Here is a 16,114-nt window from a genome sequence, read left to right on the forward strand (position 1 = left end):
TTTTATTGAAAAGTTTTACAAAGAAAAATCCCCCCCAATTCCCTCCCCACCACCCCCACACCCCTTCCACCACTCCCCCACTCTCCCCCCCAGACTTCCCAGAGCAAAATACAGGGTATTTCTGTTAACAATCATATGCTAAATTAACCTAACTATTCTTAAACTGCCAAATCCCCCCCAAAACCTTAACTCCACTATTGATAAGATAATACTTCTAAAGTTTAACATTCATTCATAAACTATTTGATATTTTCTTGTCTGATACATATTTTGAATATAATCAATCCATCTTCTCCATTCCAATATGTATCTTTCTTGTATATAGTCCTTCAAATATGCTGAAATTTCTGCCATTTCCGCTAAATTCGCTACTTTCAGTGTCCATTCTTCAATAGTAGGCAAAGAGTCCTTCTTCCAATATTGCGCTACCAACAGCCTAGCTGCTGATATTAAGTTCAAAATCAGTTTAGTCTCTAATACTGTACAATCCGTCATTATACCCAGTAAAAACAATTGAGGAGTAACTTTCAACCTTTTTTTCAGAATGTTCTGCATCACCCACCAAATTTTTATCCAAAATGCCTTGATTTTCTTGCAAGTCCACCATATATGGTAATAAGTTGCATCATCAGATTCACATCTCCAACATTTAGCTTGTAAGTTTGGATACATACATGATAATTTTTTAGGATCTAAGTGCCATCTATAAAACATTTGTAAAAATTCTCTCTCAAATTTTGTGCTTGCGTAAATTTGACATTTCTGACCCAAATCTTTCCCCATGTTTCCATCATCACTGGTTCCTGAAAATTTTGTGCCCATTTTATCATACAATCCTTAACCAATTCCATTTCTGAATCTATTTCCAATAAAGCATTATACAACCTTTTAATATGCATCTGACTTTGATCTCTAATCTGTTTCACCAGATTTTCCTCATTTTGCATAACACCAATTTTTTGATCTTCCCTCCATCTAGCTTGAAGCTGACCGTACTGAAACCAAGTATAAATTATCCCTTCTTCTTTTAATACATCTAAAGATTTCAATTGCAGCTTACCCCTTTCCAAAAGAAGAATCTCTTTATAAGTAATCACCTCTGTTTTTTGCTCTTTACTTATATTTTCTATTGCATGTCTGGGATTTGCCCATATGGGTATCTTATAATTTAGCTTATATTGATACTTTTTCCAAACCCTCAACAACGCATTTTAGCTTATATTGATACTTTTTCCAAACCCTCAACAACGCATTTCTAAGTATATGACCCTTAAACACTTTATCCACTTTTTTTTCATATAACAGATAAGCATGCCATCCATATAACAAATCATAGCCTTCTATATTTAACATTCTTTCTTCAGTTAAGTTAAACCAGTTGCTAATTTGTGATAAAACAGCTGCTTCATAATACAATCTTAAGTTAGGCATTTTAAAACCTCCACTCTCACGTACATCCTGTATAATTTTCAGTTTTACTCTTGGTTTCTTCCCACCCCAAATAAAAGTATTAACCCCTTTCTGCCATTCCATCAAATTTCCGTCTTTCTTAAGCACTGGTATCATTTGAAACAAAAATAAAAACCTAGGTAATACATTCATTTTTATTGCTGCTATCCTTCCCAGTAATGATAGTTGTAGCTTTTTCCAATTTTCCATTTCTTTCTGTACTTTTTGCCAAAGAACTTCATAATTGTTTTTAAACAATTTCGTGTTTGAGTGTGCGATACATACTCCTAAATACTTAAATAAATAGTTTTTTGATGTTCTCAATATAGGTTCTTTCCAGCTGTGCTGATATCAGCTTCAAGAATTGTCAGCATTTGCTTGCTCTTCAAGATTTTTAAGGACAGTAAGGGCTTATATCAGAGGTCTTCAAACTTGGCAGCTTTAAGACTTGTGGACTTCAATTTTGGGAGTTGAAGTCCACAAGTCTTAAAGCTGCCAAGTTTGAGGACCCCTGGCTTATATCCTGAACTAATTGATTCAAATTACAGGAAGGATCTAAATGATAAGGTGACTTTCATGATAGTGAATAACAGGGAAATAAAATAAAATAAAAAAATAAAATAAAATAGGTTATCTTTGAAAGTGTTGGGGAGTCTCTTTTTAAAAAAGGTTTTTAAACTGAGGTTGGTAGCTAGATATTAGGGTTGTTGCAGTAGTGTGGCATTTAAAAAAAAATTACAATGAAGGTAAGGATTGGTATCACGCAGTGCTATATTTTTATTTTTTTGAGTTTAAAACTGTAGTTTGGTAGTAGTATGGGAACAACAATGCTTATTCAAATGCTTATTCAATTTTAAGTAATTGGTAACTTTGTTAAGTTGTAGTTTTAAAAAAACTATTAAACTAATAAAAGTGTAAAATGAACATTCAAAGAAATATAATATTTCATATAGGTACTTATAGCTTGTAGGTACTTGCAGAATATTTAATGGGAAACAATGGTCTTAGTTTCATACGTATGTAGATCAGCACTTAGAGCTGATTGAACAGTATAGAGTTATTGAGAAAAATGTAACTGCAGTATTAAAGACAAAATTATTCTCAGTAGGAGTTGAGATTTGTTTGAAAAAGTTGAATGGATTATGGTGAAACTCATTGGAATTTTTGGATTATAATCTAATTGACTCTATCAAAGAAACATTAATATCTGGAGTGTATTTCTAATTTAATTATACAAAAAAAGGAGACAGAGAAAGAGAGAAGAGAAGGGGCCAAGAGTTAAACTTTATCACCTAGGAACCATTGTTTGTAAATGCCATTTTCCAGATTCCTGCTATTGGTGCGATTCTGCTTTAGATTCAAATTGTTCAAATGAGTTGAACAATTCCCTCCATTGCAAGAAAGGAAAATTTGGTTCTTTTGGTGGGGCATGGCTTTCCAAAATTCAGAGTTTTCTTTCTCTTTTCTGTTCTCCTTTGTGCATAGCATTCTTCAACCTGAAGATTAGAGAGATGAAGAGGTGTGACTTACTCATGGGTTAGATGATTATTTCTTCCAATATGTCATCTATGTTTTTAATCTTTTGTAATGAGAGAATCAGCTGTCAAGCAGAGCATGACCATTTTCAGAAAGAAAAGTTATCATGTGAATCACTATATGATACATTTCTAATACTGAGATAACCATCTATGTCTGTTACTATCTTGAAGCAGTGGAAAGTCTACATACCGAAAAGTTTGCCCTGTTTTTTTTTAGGAAATGCCAATTAAGAAATACAGATGTAATCCCTTTATACAATGGATTATATAATGAGACCAGATAAGTGACGATTGCTTTCTAAAAACCTAGAACAAAGGTGATTATTAAGGTTAAAATGTTTGACAATCAGTTTTGTGCAATAGGAATTATTTGAATTGAAAAATCAGAACTATAGAAATAATGGTCACTTCTGTACTAATTGACCATAGAAATAGGATTGTTTTAGTATTTGAGGACTGAGATGGAACTTAATGATTTTTTTTTACTAATTTTAAATGTTTTTAATATTCAGTGTGTTTGTGAAGTATTGTTTTCACATTATACAATTCAGTTATTGTATATGTACAAGTCTGCTTCAATCAGTGTGTATGTACAAAGACATGCACATATCTTCCAACAGTAATTTTTTTGGGGGTGGGGGAGTGATTTGGAGAGCCACTTGAAGGAAGTTAATGTGGAAGAATATACAAGGATTGCTATGCTTAGCAAGCCCTAAGGCTGAGTTCCTGAGAAGGTAGCAGTTTGTAGTTTTTAGGTTCAAAAAAAGTGAGCAGGATCTGATATAGTTGAGACGTGTAAAAATATGTGCAGAGAAAGTAGCTTGATAGAGTCTATTTTTCTCCCATATTGTGAGCGCTGAGATTGCCCAATAAGCATAGTGAAAGTTTTCGTAGCAATAAAAGTCAGTATTTTTCACGCAGTATAAAATTAAGCTATATAATCTGCATCCACAAGAAGCAATGAGAGTATTGTGAATCAGTTATATTATGCTTCCAAACAAATGCAGTATGTATTTCAGTGCCAATTACTGAAGTACACAATGGAGGGTGCTCTTACAATTATGATCTGTACTGATCAGCTCCTTTAGAATAGCAGAATGCTAAGTATATGACTCTTTGCCCTGATCTTGCATTGTTCTTTTTATCTGCTTAATCTAAGAAGTTCAAAAGTAACAATAGCAGATTTCATCTGTACATATTGTTGATAGATATGTTGGGATTCCAAGGATCTAACAAATTAATGTTTAATGTTTGAGTATTTAAGATGTAAATGGTTATTTCCACAATTTATTGCTCATCCTTTATGCCAAAAAAAAGTGTCAATTGAAAACTCTTAATTTTTTTTCAGTGAAGTTTATTGCTCTGTAAATATTCTCTATAGTGTAAGGCTTAGAAAGTTCTAGTGAAATCAACAGATTATATGCACAATTTGGGATTGCATTGAATCTGCAGTGAAAATTAAGACCAATTGACCATTTTTGTACCCTTTGCTTTTTTATAAAATGAAAGAAAATATTAAAGTTTTTTCTCTAAGCCAGTTTTTTTTCCTAATTGCTTTTCTTTCATTTTTTAAAATCCAATTACAAGTTCATAGAATAAAATAGGAGATTGCAATTGGTATTTGAAATAGGATCCATTCCTAGTATTAGCAATATCTATCTGTTTGCCTCAGCTCTGCCTATTTTCTACCTTTCTTTTGCTACTACTTTCTCCATGAAAGACACAGACTCTCCACCAGTAGTGAAATTCAAATTTTTTTATTACCGGTTCTGTGGGTGTGGCTTGGTGGGCGTGGTGAGGCTTGGTGGGCATGGCTTGGTGGGAGTGGCAGGGGAAGGATACTGCAAAATCTCCATTCCCGCCCCACTCCTGGGGGAAGGATATTGCAAAATCTCCATTCCCTTCCCACTCTGGGGCCAGCCAGAGGTGTTATTTGCCGGTTCTCCGAACTACTCAAAATTTTTGCTACCGGTTCTCCGGAATCTGTCAGAACTTGCTGGATTTCATCCCTGCTCTCCACCTTACTCCCATAAAAGACAGAAGGTGAATGCTAAATTTGTCTCTGCCACTATTTGGTTAAGAAGAAATGGCTGGATGTCTAACTTTATATCCTTTAATTTATTCCTTACTGAATTGCAGCGAGTGATAATGTAAGGACAAAGGAAGCAATCTATCTACACTTGCTAAAAATATTGTGGGAAGAACAAGCAATTAAAGTAAGTAGGAGGAAAGAGAAATTACAAACATGATTTATAAGAAATGGGAAAGTCTATGATTTTTTTCCCCCTGAACATATGCATGGTATTTGCTTGCACAGAGCAACTAGAAATGCTGCTTTCTCAAATTCCTAATCTTCTGCAGAGAATTTTATGCATGCACAGTTGATGTGGGCGCTAAGCAGACATTAAATGACTATGCATAGGTTAGAAGAGGTCCCTGTTGATGTGAACCTGTATTCATGAGAACTGAGCTATTATTACTATTATAGTCCTCTGCAAATGATACATTGCCCCTGAGATTCTCTAAAATTGCCTTGCACTCTTGAGGTTAATGAGAAAAATCAGGAACTGCAGGTAGAAGAACAGTAGGATATAGACAGACCTGTAATTAAGGTCTAAATTGCTGGCATCATGTCATGCTGATTTTATATAATAATGCAATGATTTTATTTGGTAACATAATGCGAGGTTTTGTATTTCCTTTAGGAACAGTACTGTTTTGTGACTTTCCTGGAAAGTCTGGATTCAAAGATTGATAGCAGCAGAGTAGCAGAAATAATATCTGACTGAAAGTAATGATTGTTACAGCTATATATATATATATATTTTGTCAGCAGAACTGTACAATGGATTGGCTTTCTCTTAATAAAGTTCCTGGGAATCCACCAAGAAGGACATCTACTAGATCTCTACCTATTTTAAAGGCTGGTGTGGATAGTCAATACAGGCATACCTTTCAGAAAGCACAACCAAGCAAAGTACCTTTAAAACACATACTGCGTACAGACGCAAGGCTGCTCCCAAGTAGCATCATCCATCCAAACACAAGATCAGATGGATCACAGTTATTAGAATGCGGTGAAAAAAAAGGTGAGACAAATTTGTTTAGGTATATGTATATATTTTTTTAAAAAAGAAAATAAGTTTTGCTTGAATTTTGATGCAGTTTCCAGTACTAGACACTTTAGTTAGAATGAGTTCTTAGTGCAAAGCAATGGCCTATATATATGTAAGAAGCCCCTGTATGCCTGCAAAAGGATCATTACAAGTTTGGGATATATTGGTCAATGTCATGAATTAATGTATGCTGTTTTTATGTCTGTAAACTGTGGATGTATAGTATTATCAACTCACTTTAGGATGAAGCCTTTTTCATTTGAAGGTCATGGGCAATATCATCATGTTGGTCTAGTGCAGTTGGCTCCTCCCTCCTCTATAAAGTAGGTCGAGGAAATTAGATTTAAGGGGAATAGCAAGGTGAACATATGGCTAGACATTATTCTTCAGTTGCAGGTAGACATCCTTCTCCAGTCATAATCTGGAGCATCTCATATTTCTAGTAATATCTCATTCCGCAACTCCCATAAATCTAGTAAGCCTTAAGTCTGTTTACATAATTAAATAAACGAATATAAACAATTTAATGCTGTAACTCCCTACTCATGCCTCAGATTCTAAAGACTTTTGATAGTGTACTGTATTAAATTCCAGATGAAAATAAGCTATTCAACTTCAGACATCCCTTATTCTAGAAGACTAACAGAGTTGGAAGGGACCTTGGAGGTCTTCCAGTCTAACTCCGACTCAATCAGGAAACCCTATTCCATTTCAGACAAATGGTGTCCAATCTGTTCTTAAAAATCTCCAGTGTTCGAGCACCCACAACTTCTGGAGGCAACTTGTTCCACTGATTAATTGTTCTAACTGTCAGGAAATGTTTCCTTAGTTCTAGGTTGCTTCTCTCCTTGATTAGTTTCTATCAGTTGCTTCTTGTCCTGCCTTCAGATGCTTTTGACAATAGATTGACCTCCTCTTCCCTGTGGCAGCCCCTCAAATATTGGAATACTGCTAGCATGTCACCTCTAGTCCTTTTCATTAAACTAGACATACTCATACTCTTGCCACCGTTCTTCATATGCTTTAACCTCCAATCCCCTAATCATCTTTGTTGGTCTTTTCTGCACACTTTTTAGAATCTCAGCATCTTTTTTATATTGTGGTGACCAAAACTGGATGCAATATTCCAAGTGTGGTCTTACCAAAACATTCTAAAGTGGTATTAACACTTTATGTGATCTTGATACTATCCCTCTGTTAATGCAGCCTAGGACTGCATTGGCTCTTTTGGCAGCTGCAACACACTGCACATTTAAGTGATTGTCCACTAGGACCTCAAGATCCCTCTCATAGTTACTATCAGTGGTGGGTTTCAAATTTTTTTACTACCAGTTCTGTGGGTGTGGCTTGGTGGGCATGGCATGGCATGGCTTAGTGAGAGTGGCTTGGTGGGCGTGGCAGGGGAAGGATACTGTAAAATTTCCATTCACACCCCACCCCAGGGAAGGATACTGTAAAATCTTCATACCCTCCCCACTCCAGGCGAAGGATATTGCAAAATCCCCATTCCCACCCCACTCTGGGGCCAACCAGAGGTGGTATTTGCCGGTTCTCCAAACTACTCAAAATTTCCGTTACCGATTCTCCAGAACTGGTCAGAACCTGCTGAAACCCACCTCTGGTTACTATTACAAATATAATGTTTTTAAACTGATAGCTTAATTATTTACAACATTCCATCATGAACTCTTCATATTTCCTATAAAGGAAGCATCCTAATTTTCTGATAAAAGCTTTGGCTAGATTGAATTAGAACTGTATGTATCTGTATGTTCTTCTATGAGCTCAGAGCAGCTTTTTAACATTTTCCTTATATGAGTTATTTCTTGCATATTTATGACCTATAATTGAATCTTAAGTTTTATTCAAAAGTATTCATTTTCAATAGTACTTCCTGTCTAGTTAGCGATAACTTTAGTTGTTGGATAAAATGAAATTTTGAACAGAATTGAAGTATTTATTTTCAAATGAATTGAAAGAGAATACAGTGACTTAGTTATAAAATATATTGAGAAGTTTCTGATTTATGTTGTCATAATAAATGATTTGACTAAGTGGTGACTTCCCTGATGCCATCCTGATGCCCCCATTACAGGATGCAAAGGATGCGACAGTGTGAGCCCATAATGTAGCTGGTTTCCTACTGGATGGGCTCCTGCTGGAGGCATCTATTTGGGTAAGTCTGGTGCCATGGTCATTGCATATTTTCAAATAGCTGAAGAGAATTTTTTATTTTTGTTTGGCTGTTGAGGAAAAAGAAGAATGAAAAAAACATTTAAAACTAAAGCTGTCTGTCTGGACAATGAGACTATATAACATTCATCTGGAAAAGATAACCTGCTGGATGATCATTGCAGAATATTATGAAATAAATCAAGCACCATAAAAATAAACTTATTACAAATAATTTTAATTCATTACACAGAATTGTAAAATGCTAATATTGACTGGAGTAGTAACTTTCTCATTATTATCTGAATGTAAGCATCTTTATTTATGTCTACGAATTCAAGAAATTGCTTCTTCAAGAATGGATTTTCATTCCACAGTACTATATTATTCATACAGAAAGAGCCAGCTACTACTTCTTTTCAAAGAATCAAATAGAAGTAACCCTAACATATAAATCCTAACTGTGTGTTGTAGAATAGCAATACTTTAGAAATAAGCTACTGTATAGGAGTAAATTGTTAAATCATTCTTTTTTTTTTTTAAAAAAAAAATCCTTTCATTAGACCTTCTATCACAGAGGGATATTTGCTAGGAGTGGGTAAAATTGAAAATGTTCCATAATGTCCTTTTTTTGCTTCATCATGTACAAAAAAAGATAAGTCAAAGTACAACTGAGGAACTGTGTTATTGTCTAGCTCAGCTGAATATATAATCACAGATGTCGATATAACAAAATGAAAAGTACTGTTTATGGATAACTCCAAATGGGTATTTTTGTCCAGATCTCTCTCTTTCTCTCTTTGTGTTTTAAATAAAGGATACATAATTTTGGAAACTCAAAGAATAACGATAAAGTTAGTGTCTATGGAGATTCTTAGTTATCCAGGTCATGGTTGTCCCAAAGGTGCTTTTTCAAGAGGCAATTGGACTTTCTTGGTTTTGCTTGAAGACATTTCGCTTCTCACCCAAGAAGCTTCTTCAGTTCTGACTGAATGGTGGCGAATGGAAGGATTTATATTCCCTGCAGTCATCTGGTCATTAGCACTCTTTCTGAGATTTGTTGAGGTCACTTGGAAGGGCTAGATAAACCTCCAAGTTGCCTCAACGACTCTCAGAAAGAGTGCAAGGAATATAAATCCTTTCATTCTCTATCATTCAGTCAGAACTGAAGAAGCTTCTTGGATGAGCAGTTTCCTTTTGAAAAAGTACCTTTGGGAGAAAGTTAGTATTATACCTTCTTGGAGGCTCAGCTCAGGAGTTGAGATATGAATTCATTTTGTTGGACTTTTCCCATAATTGCCACACATTTGGGTGAGATTAATAGGAATATTAGTATAGTTTTGGATGAATTATTGTGTACCAACAGTATTTTTATCTCACATAGTTTTCAGTATTTCGGGCATATCTCACTTGATTTGTGGCAAGGATATTTCACTGATATTTGTTATCAACATTTAATACAAGTTATGTTTTTTCAATAAAGAGATAAAGGAAAATTGGGGACAATTTTTAAAATAGTATAATTGTCAGGCCTTTCCCCCCTTTCCCTCTTAATTATAATAATAATTAATAATTGTAAAGTTACTTTATATTGACAGTACTTATAAATATTGTTATTTTTTCTTCCATTCATTAGTGTATCTCTATCTATCTATCTATCTATCTATCTATCTATCTATCTATCTATCTATCTATCTATCTATCAACACTGGGAATGTCATGTTTAGCCCAATTTGTACTTTTTAGTTTTGTCTACTCTTAGGTAAAGCTTGTAGAATGTGCTACAGCTGTCTGTCCCCCAGATGGGACTTATTGTATGCAGTTACTTTGAACATATCCTCTTTGAACTTAGTGGGACTACCTTAAGTACATAGCACATGAATAGAATCAGGCTGGCTTTCACTAAAAAGAGATAAAGATAGTTAGCAATTGGTATGTGATTTGGAGGTAGGATATGAATTCTATCAATACTCTGAAACAGTATTTGCAACATTACATGATAGCTTGAAGTAATTTTCCACTTGGAATTCTTTCTTTTCTGTGTGGGAAGAGAACAGAAGGAGTTCTTTTCATGTGCGCATGTTGTTGAAGTCTCCCCAATTTTTATACTGTCTTGCCTCTGTTAAAAACATGGACTTCAAGCATACATCTTTCCTAAGGCCTGGTTTTAAATGTGGCTTGTTTTATTCTGAAAAAGAGAAAGAGAGAGAGAATGAGTGTAAGGCCTTAGTGGCTTGAATCCAGTTAATTATACAGTTGCATATGTGAATTGCCTATGTGAACAATATGTATTTATATGCCAGCAGTTTCTTCCAAAATGTCTCACATCCTTTCCAAGAGAGAATGAAATTACACACTTCATTTGCAGTCCTCCCATTAATTTTAATTAATCCTAACAGGCTTCCTGTTTTCTGATTTTCATAGAGAAAGTGTGGCTAAGTGATGTATTTACCAGAGTTGAATCAGTGGGTCGTGCTTTGGCATCAAAGAGAAATAATGAACTTCCTTCAATTGGGTAATGTATTTAAACTGCTGAAATAGCAATTAATACATGAATTTTCCTTTATGATGATCTTATTAGCTCATAGTGCTTAATGACAGATTTACATTTTTATATTATTTTACACAACCAATGGATTGTTTTCTATTTTCCTACAATTCTATTGATTAATGTAGGAAAGGAAATGTATTTTGCTCTGTATCACCCTTATACTGGAGGATGACCACTTTAGTTTCCACAAGTGGTTTTGCATTTGTCAAGAAATGATAAGGAAGGGATCCCTGCTTAGGCAGTTTCAAAAATCATCATACTGTAATTCATGATGCACAGGGAGTATTACCCAGTTCTGTTTATAGTGATGAAATCTATTTCTCCAGTGTTAGCAGTGACTTCTCAGATTACTATATGGTTCCATCCATTAAGGTTGTGTTGCTACAGTCCAAAGGGATTTGCACTCACAATAAAACAATTTTAATAAAATCATAGGAAAACTTCTATATAATGTGGTTAAATGGTAATCTAAAGAAAATGCTATACATTTGGCATGAACCATATGGTTAAACACTTTTGTATTCTGCTAATTAACTCAGTTTTGCAAGTTAAAATACATGCCTAGAAGTATACAATTTATTGGTTGAACTCTGTTCAGTTTGTGTAAGATTATCTCTGTAATATAAACATGCATATTACAATTGATTCTATGGACGTGTGAGTCTCTTAAAACTTGTTAATGTCATAATTTACCCTGCATGGCTTATCCTAAACTTTGCTGGCAGAAGAACCTGAATGAAAGATTAATCTTTTACAAATACATACAGTACACACTATGTGGTTTACGTTAACATTTGGCTTTGTTCTCTATATCCAGGCAGCATTTTCATGTGAACTTGCTGCCACGTTTCAACTGGGGTTTCTGCTTTGAATGAGAAGGTGTTGATGTGCTGTTCTGGAACAGATCACAAAGCAATTTGGCTCAGCCCAACTCCTCTCTTGTACAGAAGGGGATGTCCATATGGCTCATGCAACTTTTCCTTCACAAATTTATCAATAGTTCATGCAAAGGAGGATGGACAGATGCTTTTAAGTGGTCCCTTGCTACATAAGCCATTGTCCAGCCTTTTTTACACTGCATGTTTGCAAAAATCAATCTGTAAAGCTTTAGCTGTCCCATTAGAGCCGCAAAATAATTGCAAAGTTCTAGGTGTTTCAAATAATGGCCTTCTCTCTGCTTCTGAAACACCCAATTTTAAAATAGAGCGATGGAGAGATAGACAGATAGATAGACAGATCGACCTCCACTGTTTTCTGCACAATATATTGTTTTATTTAGTTACTTCTCTGACGGAATTACTTGGAAAAAAAATGTTGAAATGAAACGGAACATATTTTTTGTGTGTTTGTGTTTTTTAATGTAGTCGTTGCAACTTAGTTGGATTATCCACAAAGGGAGATCCTGGAAAATCATGGATTCCAAAAAATCCCAAGGGTAAATCTTTATTATTTTTAACGGTTGTGTTCAATTTTAAATAACTATAATTTAATGTAACATCACTGCACTCTGTTAATCCATTTAAGAATATTTCTCTCTGCAGGAAGAAAATGTATTTATGGCAACATGAGCCTTATTATGTCATTGTAGGTTTTAATATTTATAGGTAGGTGTCTCCTTTCTCCCTGGCAATTTTAATAGTTTTATTGCAATATATAAATAATTCTACAACCTACAAGAACATAGCATATGTATTAGCAAGCTCTTCATATATGTACAGTTTTATACTTTTAACAGTACTTGGGAACATATATTTATCTGAGAACAATCATATATCAAAAGGAATGTAATTCTATTTTTCCATCTATAATGACTAAGTTATTATCTTGAAGATTATATGCTCATGTAAAGAGCTTATTCAATGCTTCCCCAGATGTACTTTTTATGTATTTTCAGAGAGTCGAAAATATGTTTGCAAACAGAAGTTTTCAGGTTTAATCCAGGGCATTTCCAGATAGAACCAGAAATATTCCAAAACTTCCTTGTACTACTGCTAGCTAGAACATTTGGCCAAATGAATCATATCAGACAGAGAATTAAGCATCTTTTTGGCTCACAAATTATCATGCAGCAGAATCTTGCAGATTATGATTTCATAGTTTACACAAAAGTTAGTACAATGTTGAATGATAATAATTCTTTCACCTGAGCATGATTACCCTAGTTCCGTGATGGCAAACCTACGGCACGCATGCCAGAGGTGGCACACAGAGCCCTCTCTGTGGGCACATGTGCCATTGCCAGCTGCTCTTCTGGTTTCTGAAAAATGGCCCGAAAATGGCCCGAAAAACAGGCAGGAAACAGCCCAAAAAATGGCCTAAAAAACAGCCAAAACCCAGGTAGGCAAGCGGCGGCCAGCTGGTCTTCGGGTTTCCGGCACTCCAGCACGTGCACATGCACATATGTTCCGATTTGGGCACTCGGTGTTGAAAAGGTTTGCCATCACTGCCCTAGTTCTTATGGTCAAAGGGAGCTGAAACAAGACAAACAAGGTACAAATTCAGTTCCTCTGCCATCATATTTCAGCTATGTTTCCTCTCCTCTCCTCTCCTCTCCTCTCCTCTCCTCTCCTGAAAGAAAGTAATCTTGCAATTTAAAATGAAACATTCTTATGAAAGTCTTGATTCATAGTGGAAATTATTTATTCTTGCTCCTTATTCTTGGTGCTGCTTCGTGCTCAAGTAACTACATTATGCCATGCAATATATAGATAATAGCTGAATGCTTATCTACAACCGAAAATTGAGTTTATCTTTTTAGCATGTATATGTAAAACATATTAAATAATGTTTATATGCACGTGCAGGGATGAATAGGGTTAGTATACAGCACTAACTATGTGTACCGCATAGTTGATCGACTACAGAAAAAAGACAAGTGGCTGGCAAGTAGTCTTTAGGTTGGAGCTTGAACAGAATAGTATTAACATCTAGGAGTAAAACTGGCAGGGGTGAAATGCTCCCGGTTAGGGCTGGATCGCCTGATCCGCTACCGATAGTGGCGGATGGTTCACAGAAAAAATCCCTGCGCCCCCCCTCATGCCCAGCTGAGCCGCGCGATCATCAGAGGCTGTTTTTTTTACTTTTAAAAGCATTTTTTCTACAACCTCTTTGGCTGAAAAAATGCTTTTGAAAGTAAAAAAAAAAGCCTCTGATGATCATGCGGCTCAGCTGGGATCGTCAGAGGCTTTTCAAAGCATTTTTTTCTGCCTTTAAAAGCCTCTGGCGATCCCAGCTGACTTGCCTGATTGTCAGAGGCTTCTAAAAGCATTTTTTTCTGCAACCTCTTAAGGTTGTAGAAAAAATGCTTTTGAAAGTAAAAAAAAAAAGCCTCTGATTATCGTGCGGCTCAGCTGGAATCATCAGAGGCTTTTCAAAGCATTTTTTTCTGCCTTTAAAAGCCTCTGGCGATCCCAGCTGACTTGCCTGATCGTCAGAGGCTTCTAAAAGCATTTTTTTCTGCAACCTCTTAAGGTTGTAGAAAAAATGCTTTTAAAAGTAAAAAAAAAAAGTTGGCCATGCCCACCCAGTCACATTACCCCTCCCCCACCAAGCCACGCCCACAGAACTGGTAGTAACAAATTTTAGATTTCACTCCTGAAAACTGGGCTTTGGTTGCATTTATGACATATTGGGTAAAGTATGTGAAAATGATCTAGTATGGTTACTACCATACTAGTAACTGTAATTATAATTTATAATAATAAAGCAACAAGAAATGCTGTATTTATTATAGGTCCAGTTAAAACTGGTAACATGCACGCACTCTGTATTACTAAAAAGCATTACAGTAAAACCTTGGCTGATCAAATACATGTTTCAACCAGGGGTGAAATGTATTTACCTTTCCTACCAGTTCGCTGATGTGCACATGCACACCGTCATCTGCTCATGCACAAAGCCTTCTGCGCATGCACAGATGGTCAAAACCGGGATGTGATGACATCCCAGTTTGGGGGGGTGGGGAACGGAGCCTCCTGCTGCCGGCATTCCTGGTTCTCTGAACTACTCGCCGCCGGCGCTACTGGCTCCCGCAAGCCGGATAGAGCCGGCAGCATTTCACCCTTGGTTTCAACAGAAAGTTAATTTCTGCAGCATGTCCCATTTGATGGTGATCAAGGCATAGAAAGATTGTAAATGGTAAAGACCATGAATTAATGAACAAAGGTAAAGTGTTTATATGTATGTGTATGTATCAATAAGTTGTGTATTTATGAAATAAAGGGAAAAGGGAAGGATGTAATGGAACTGAATGCAAATATTTTGATTTTGTGGTTAGTAGCTAATGAACCGTTAGCATGGAAATAGATGTTGGTATAAATTAAGAAAGTATGAATTGGTGACGTCTACATTATCAGGCGTACATGCTAAAGTAGGAATCCATATCTTGGTGACAGTAGTATGTTTGGTGGAAGAAGCAAAACAAAGTTTTGGGAAAATCATGTTCTGATATTCTGAATCAATGCAACCTATTAGCTATTTTCTATTAGCTAACATGTAAGGATAGGTAGGAATAAGATGAGAGCGAACAGAAGAAATGATTGAATTGGCAATCTGTTTCCCCCCACCTGACCCCGGCCACCCCACTTGTAATTGGATTGTAGCGGTTATTGGTATTAATCTATTTATGTTATTAATATATATATATATATTTCTTTCATGATTGTAACCCTCTCAGAGTTATCCTATGGTAAGAGGGGCAGCCAATATATTTTATCTATATAAATAAAAATGTAAATGTCCGTTTGTACATAGCCGCACATCTCCGAAAGTTCTTCACCGATTGCTTTCAAATTTTGACACAGCATTGCATTCGACTATGGGCATGTTTTTATATACCTATATTATATACATGTCACACCTGTGACAGGTAAAAACATGAAAAACATTGGTAAACATTGAAAGACGTTGACAAACATTGAAAAACATTGAAAAACAGAGCCATCTGCTGGATGTAAAACCAACATGGCAGCCTCCCAGCCCTGATTATGCTCAACAGATTTCTGCTCCTTATATTTAGACTCTCCATATTGCTTCCATGAAACTGCGCATTTGGAAGGCAGACACGCCCAAGGGCCATATCCTGCCACCAGGCTCGGCAGGAAGGCAGCCGGCTCCCCGCCGGGAAACCCTCACAGCCGGCACTTCTAGGGCTGGGCGGGGCCTGCCCGAGCCTGGCTCTAACCTCCCCTGCGAACTAGCCTCGCCCGCTGCTGCTGCCCATCCCCCTCGCCAGCCGCTCTCGGGACTCTCTCCAAAGAACACCTGGCAATGAGGCTGCCTAGGTCTGC

At 36.1% G+C, this 16,114-nt stretch overlaps 1 protein-coding gene across 6 annotated transcripts in view; it reads left to right on the forward strand.

Annotated features, from left to right (window-relative positions):
• Positions 1-16,114, forward strand: part of IQCM (IQ motif containing M) — a 121,139-nt gene that overhangs the window by 8,470 nt on the left and 96,555 nt on the right. For 2 of the 6 annotated variants that reach the window (XM_060686882.2, XM_060686886.2), the window contains 3 exons: positions 5,824-6,076; positions 10,700-10,790; positions 12,191-12,261. In XM_060686882.2, coding sequence (XP_060542865.2) covers positions 5,824-6,076; positions 10,700-10,790; positions 12,191-12,261 — 415 coding nt within the window. Of the gene's footprint in view, positions 1-3,204; positions 3,305-5,126; positions 5,204-5,820; positions 6,077-10,699; positions 10,791-12,190; positions 12,262-16,114 lie in introns of all 6 variants that reach the window. The other 4 variants (XM_060686883.2, XM_060686885.2, XM_087874505.1 and 1 more) reach the window with 4 other exon arrangements.

The sequence above is a fragment of the Pantherophis guttatus genome, chromosome 8 (genome assembly GCF_059756535.1).
Source record: "Pantherophis guttatus breed Tessera chromosome 8, ASM5975653v1, whole genome shotgun sequence".
Taxonomy (NCBI): domain Eukaryota; kingdom Metazoa; phylum Chordata; class Lepidosauria; order Squamata; family Colubridae; genus Pantherophis; species Pantherophis guttatus.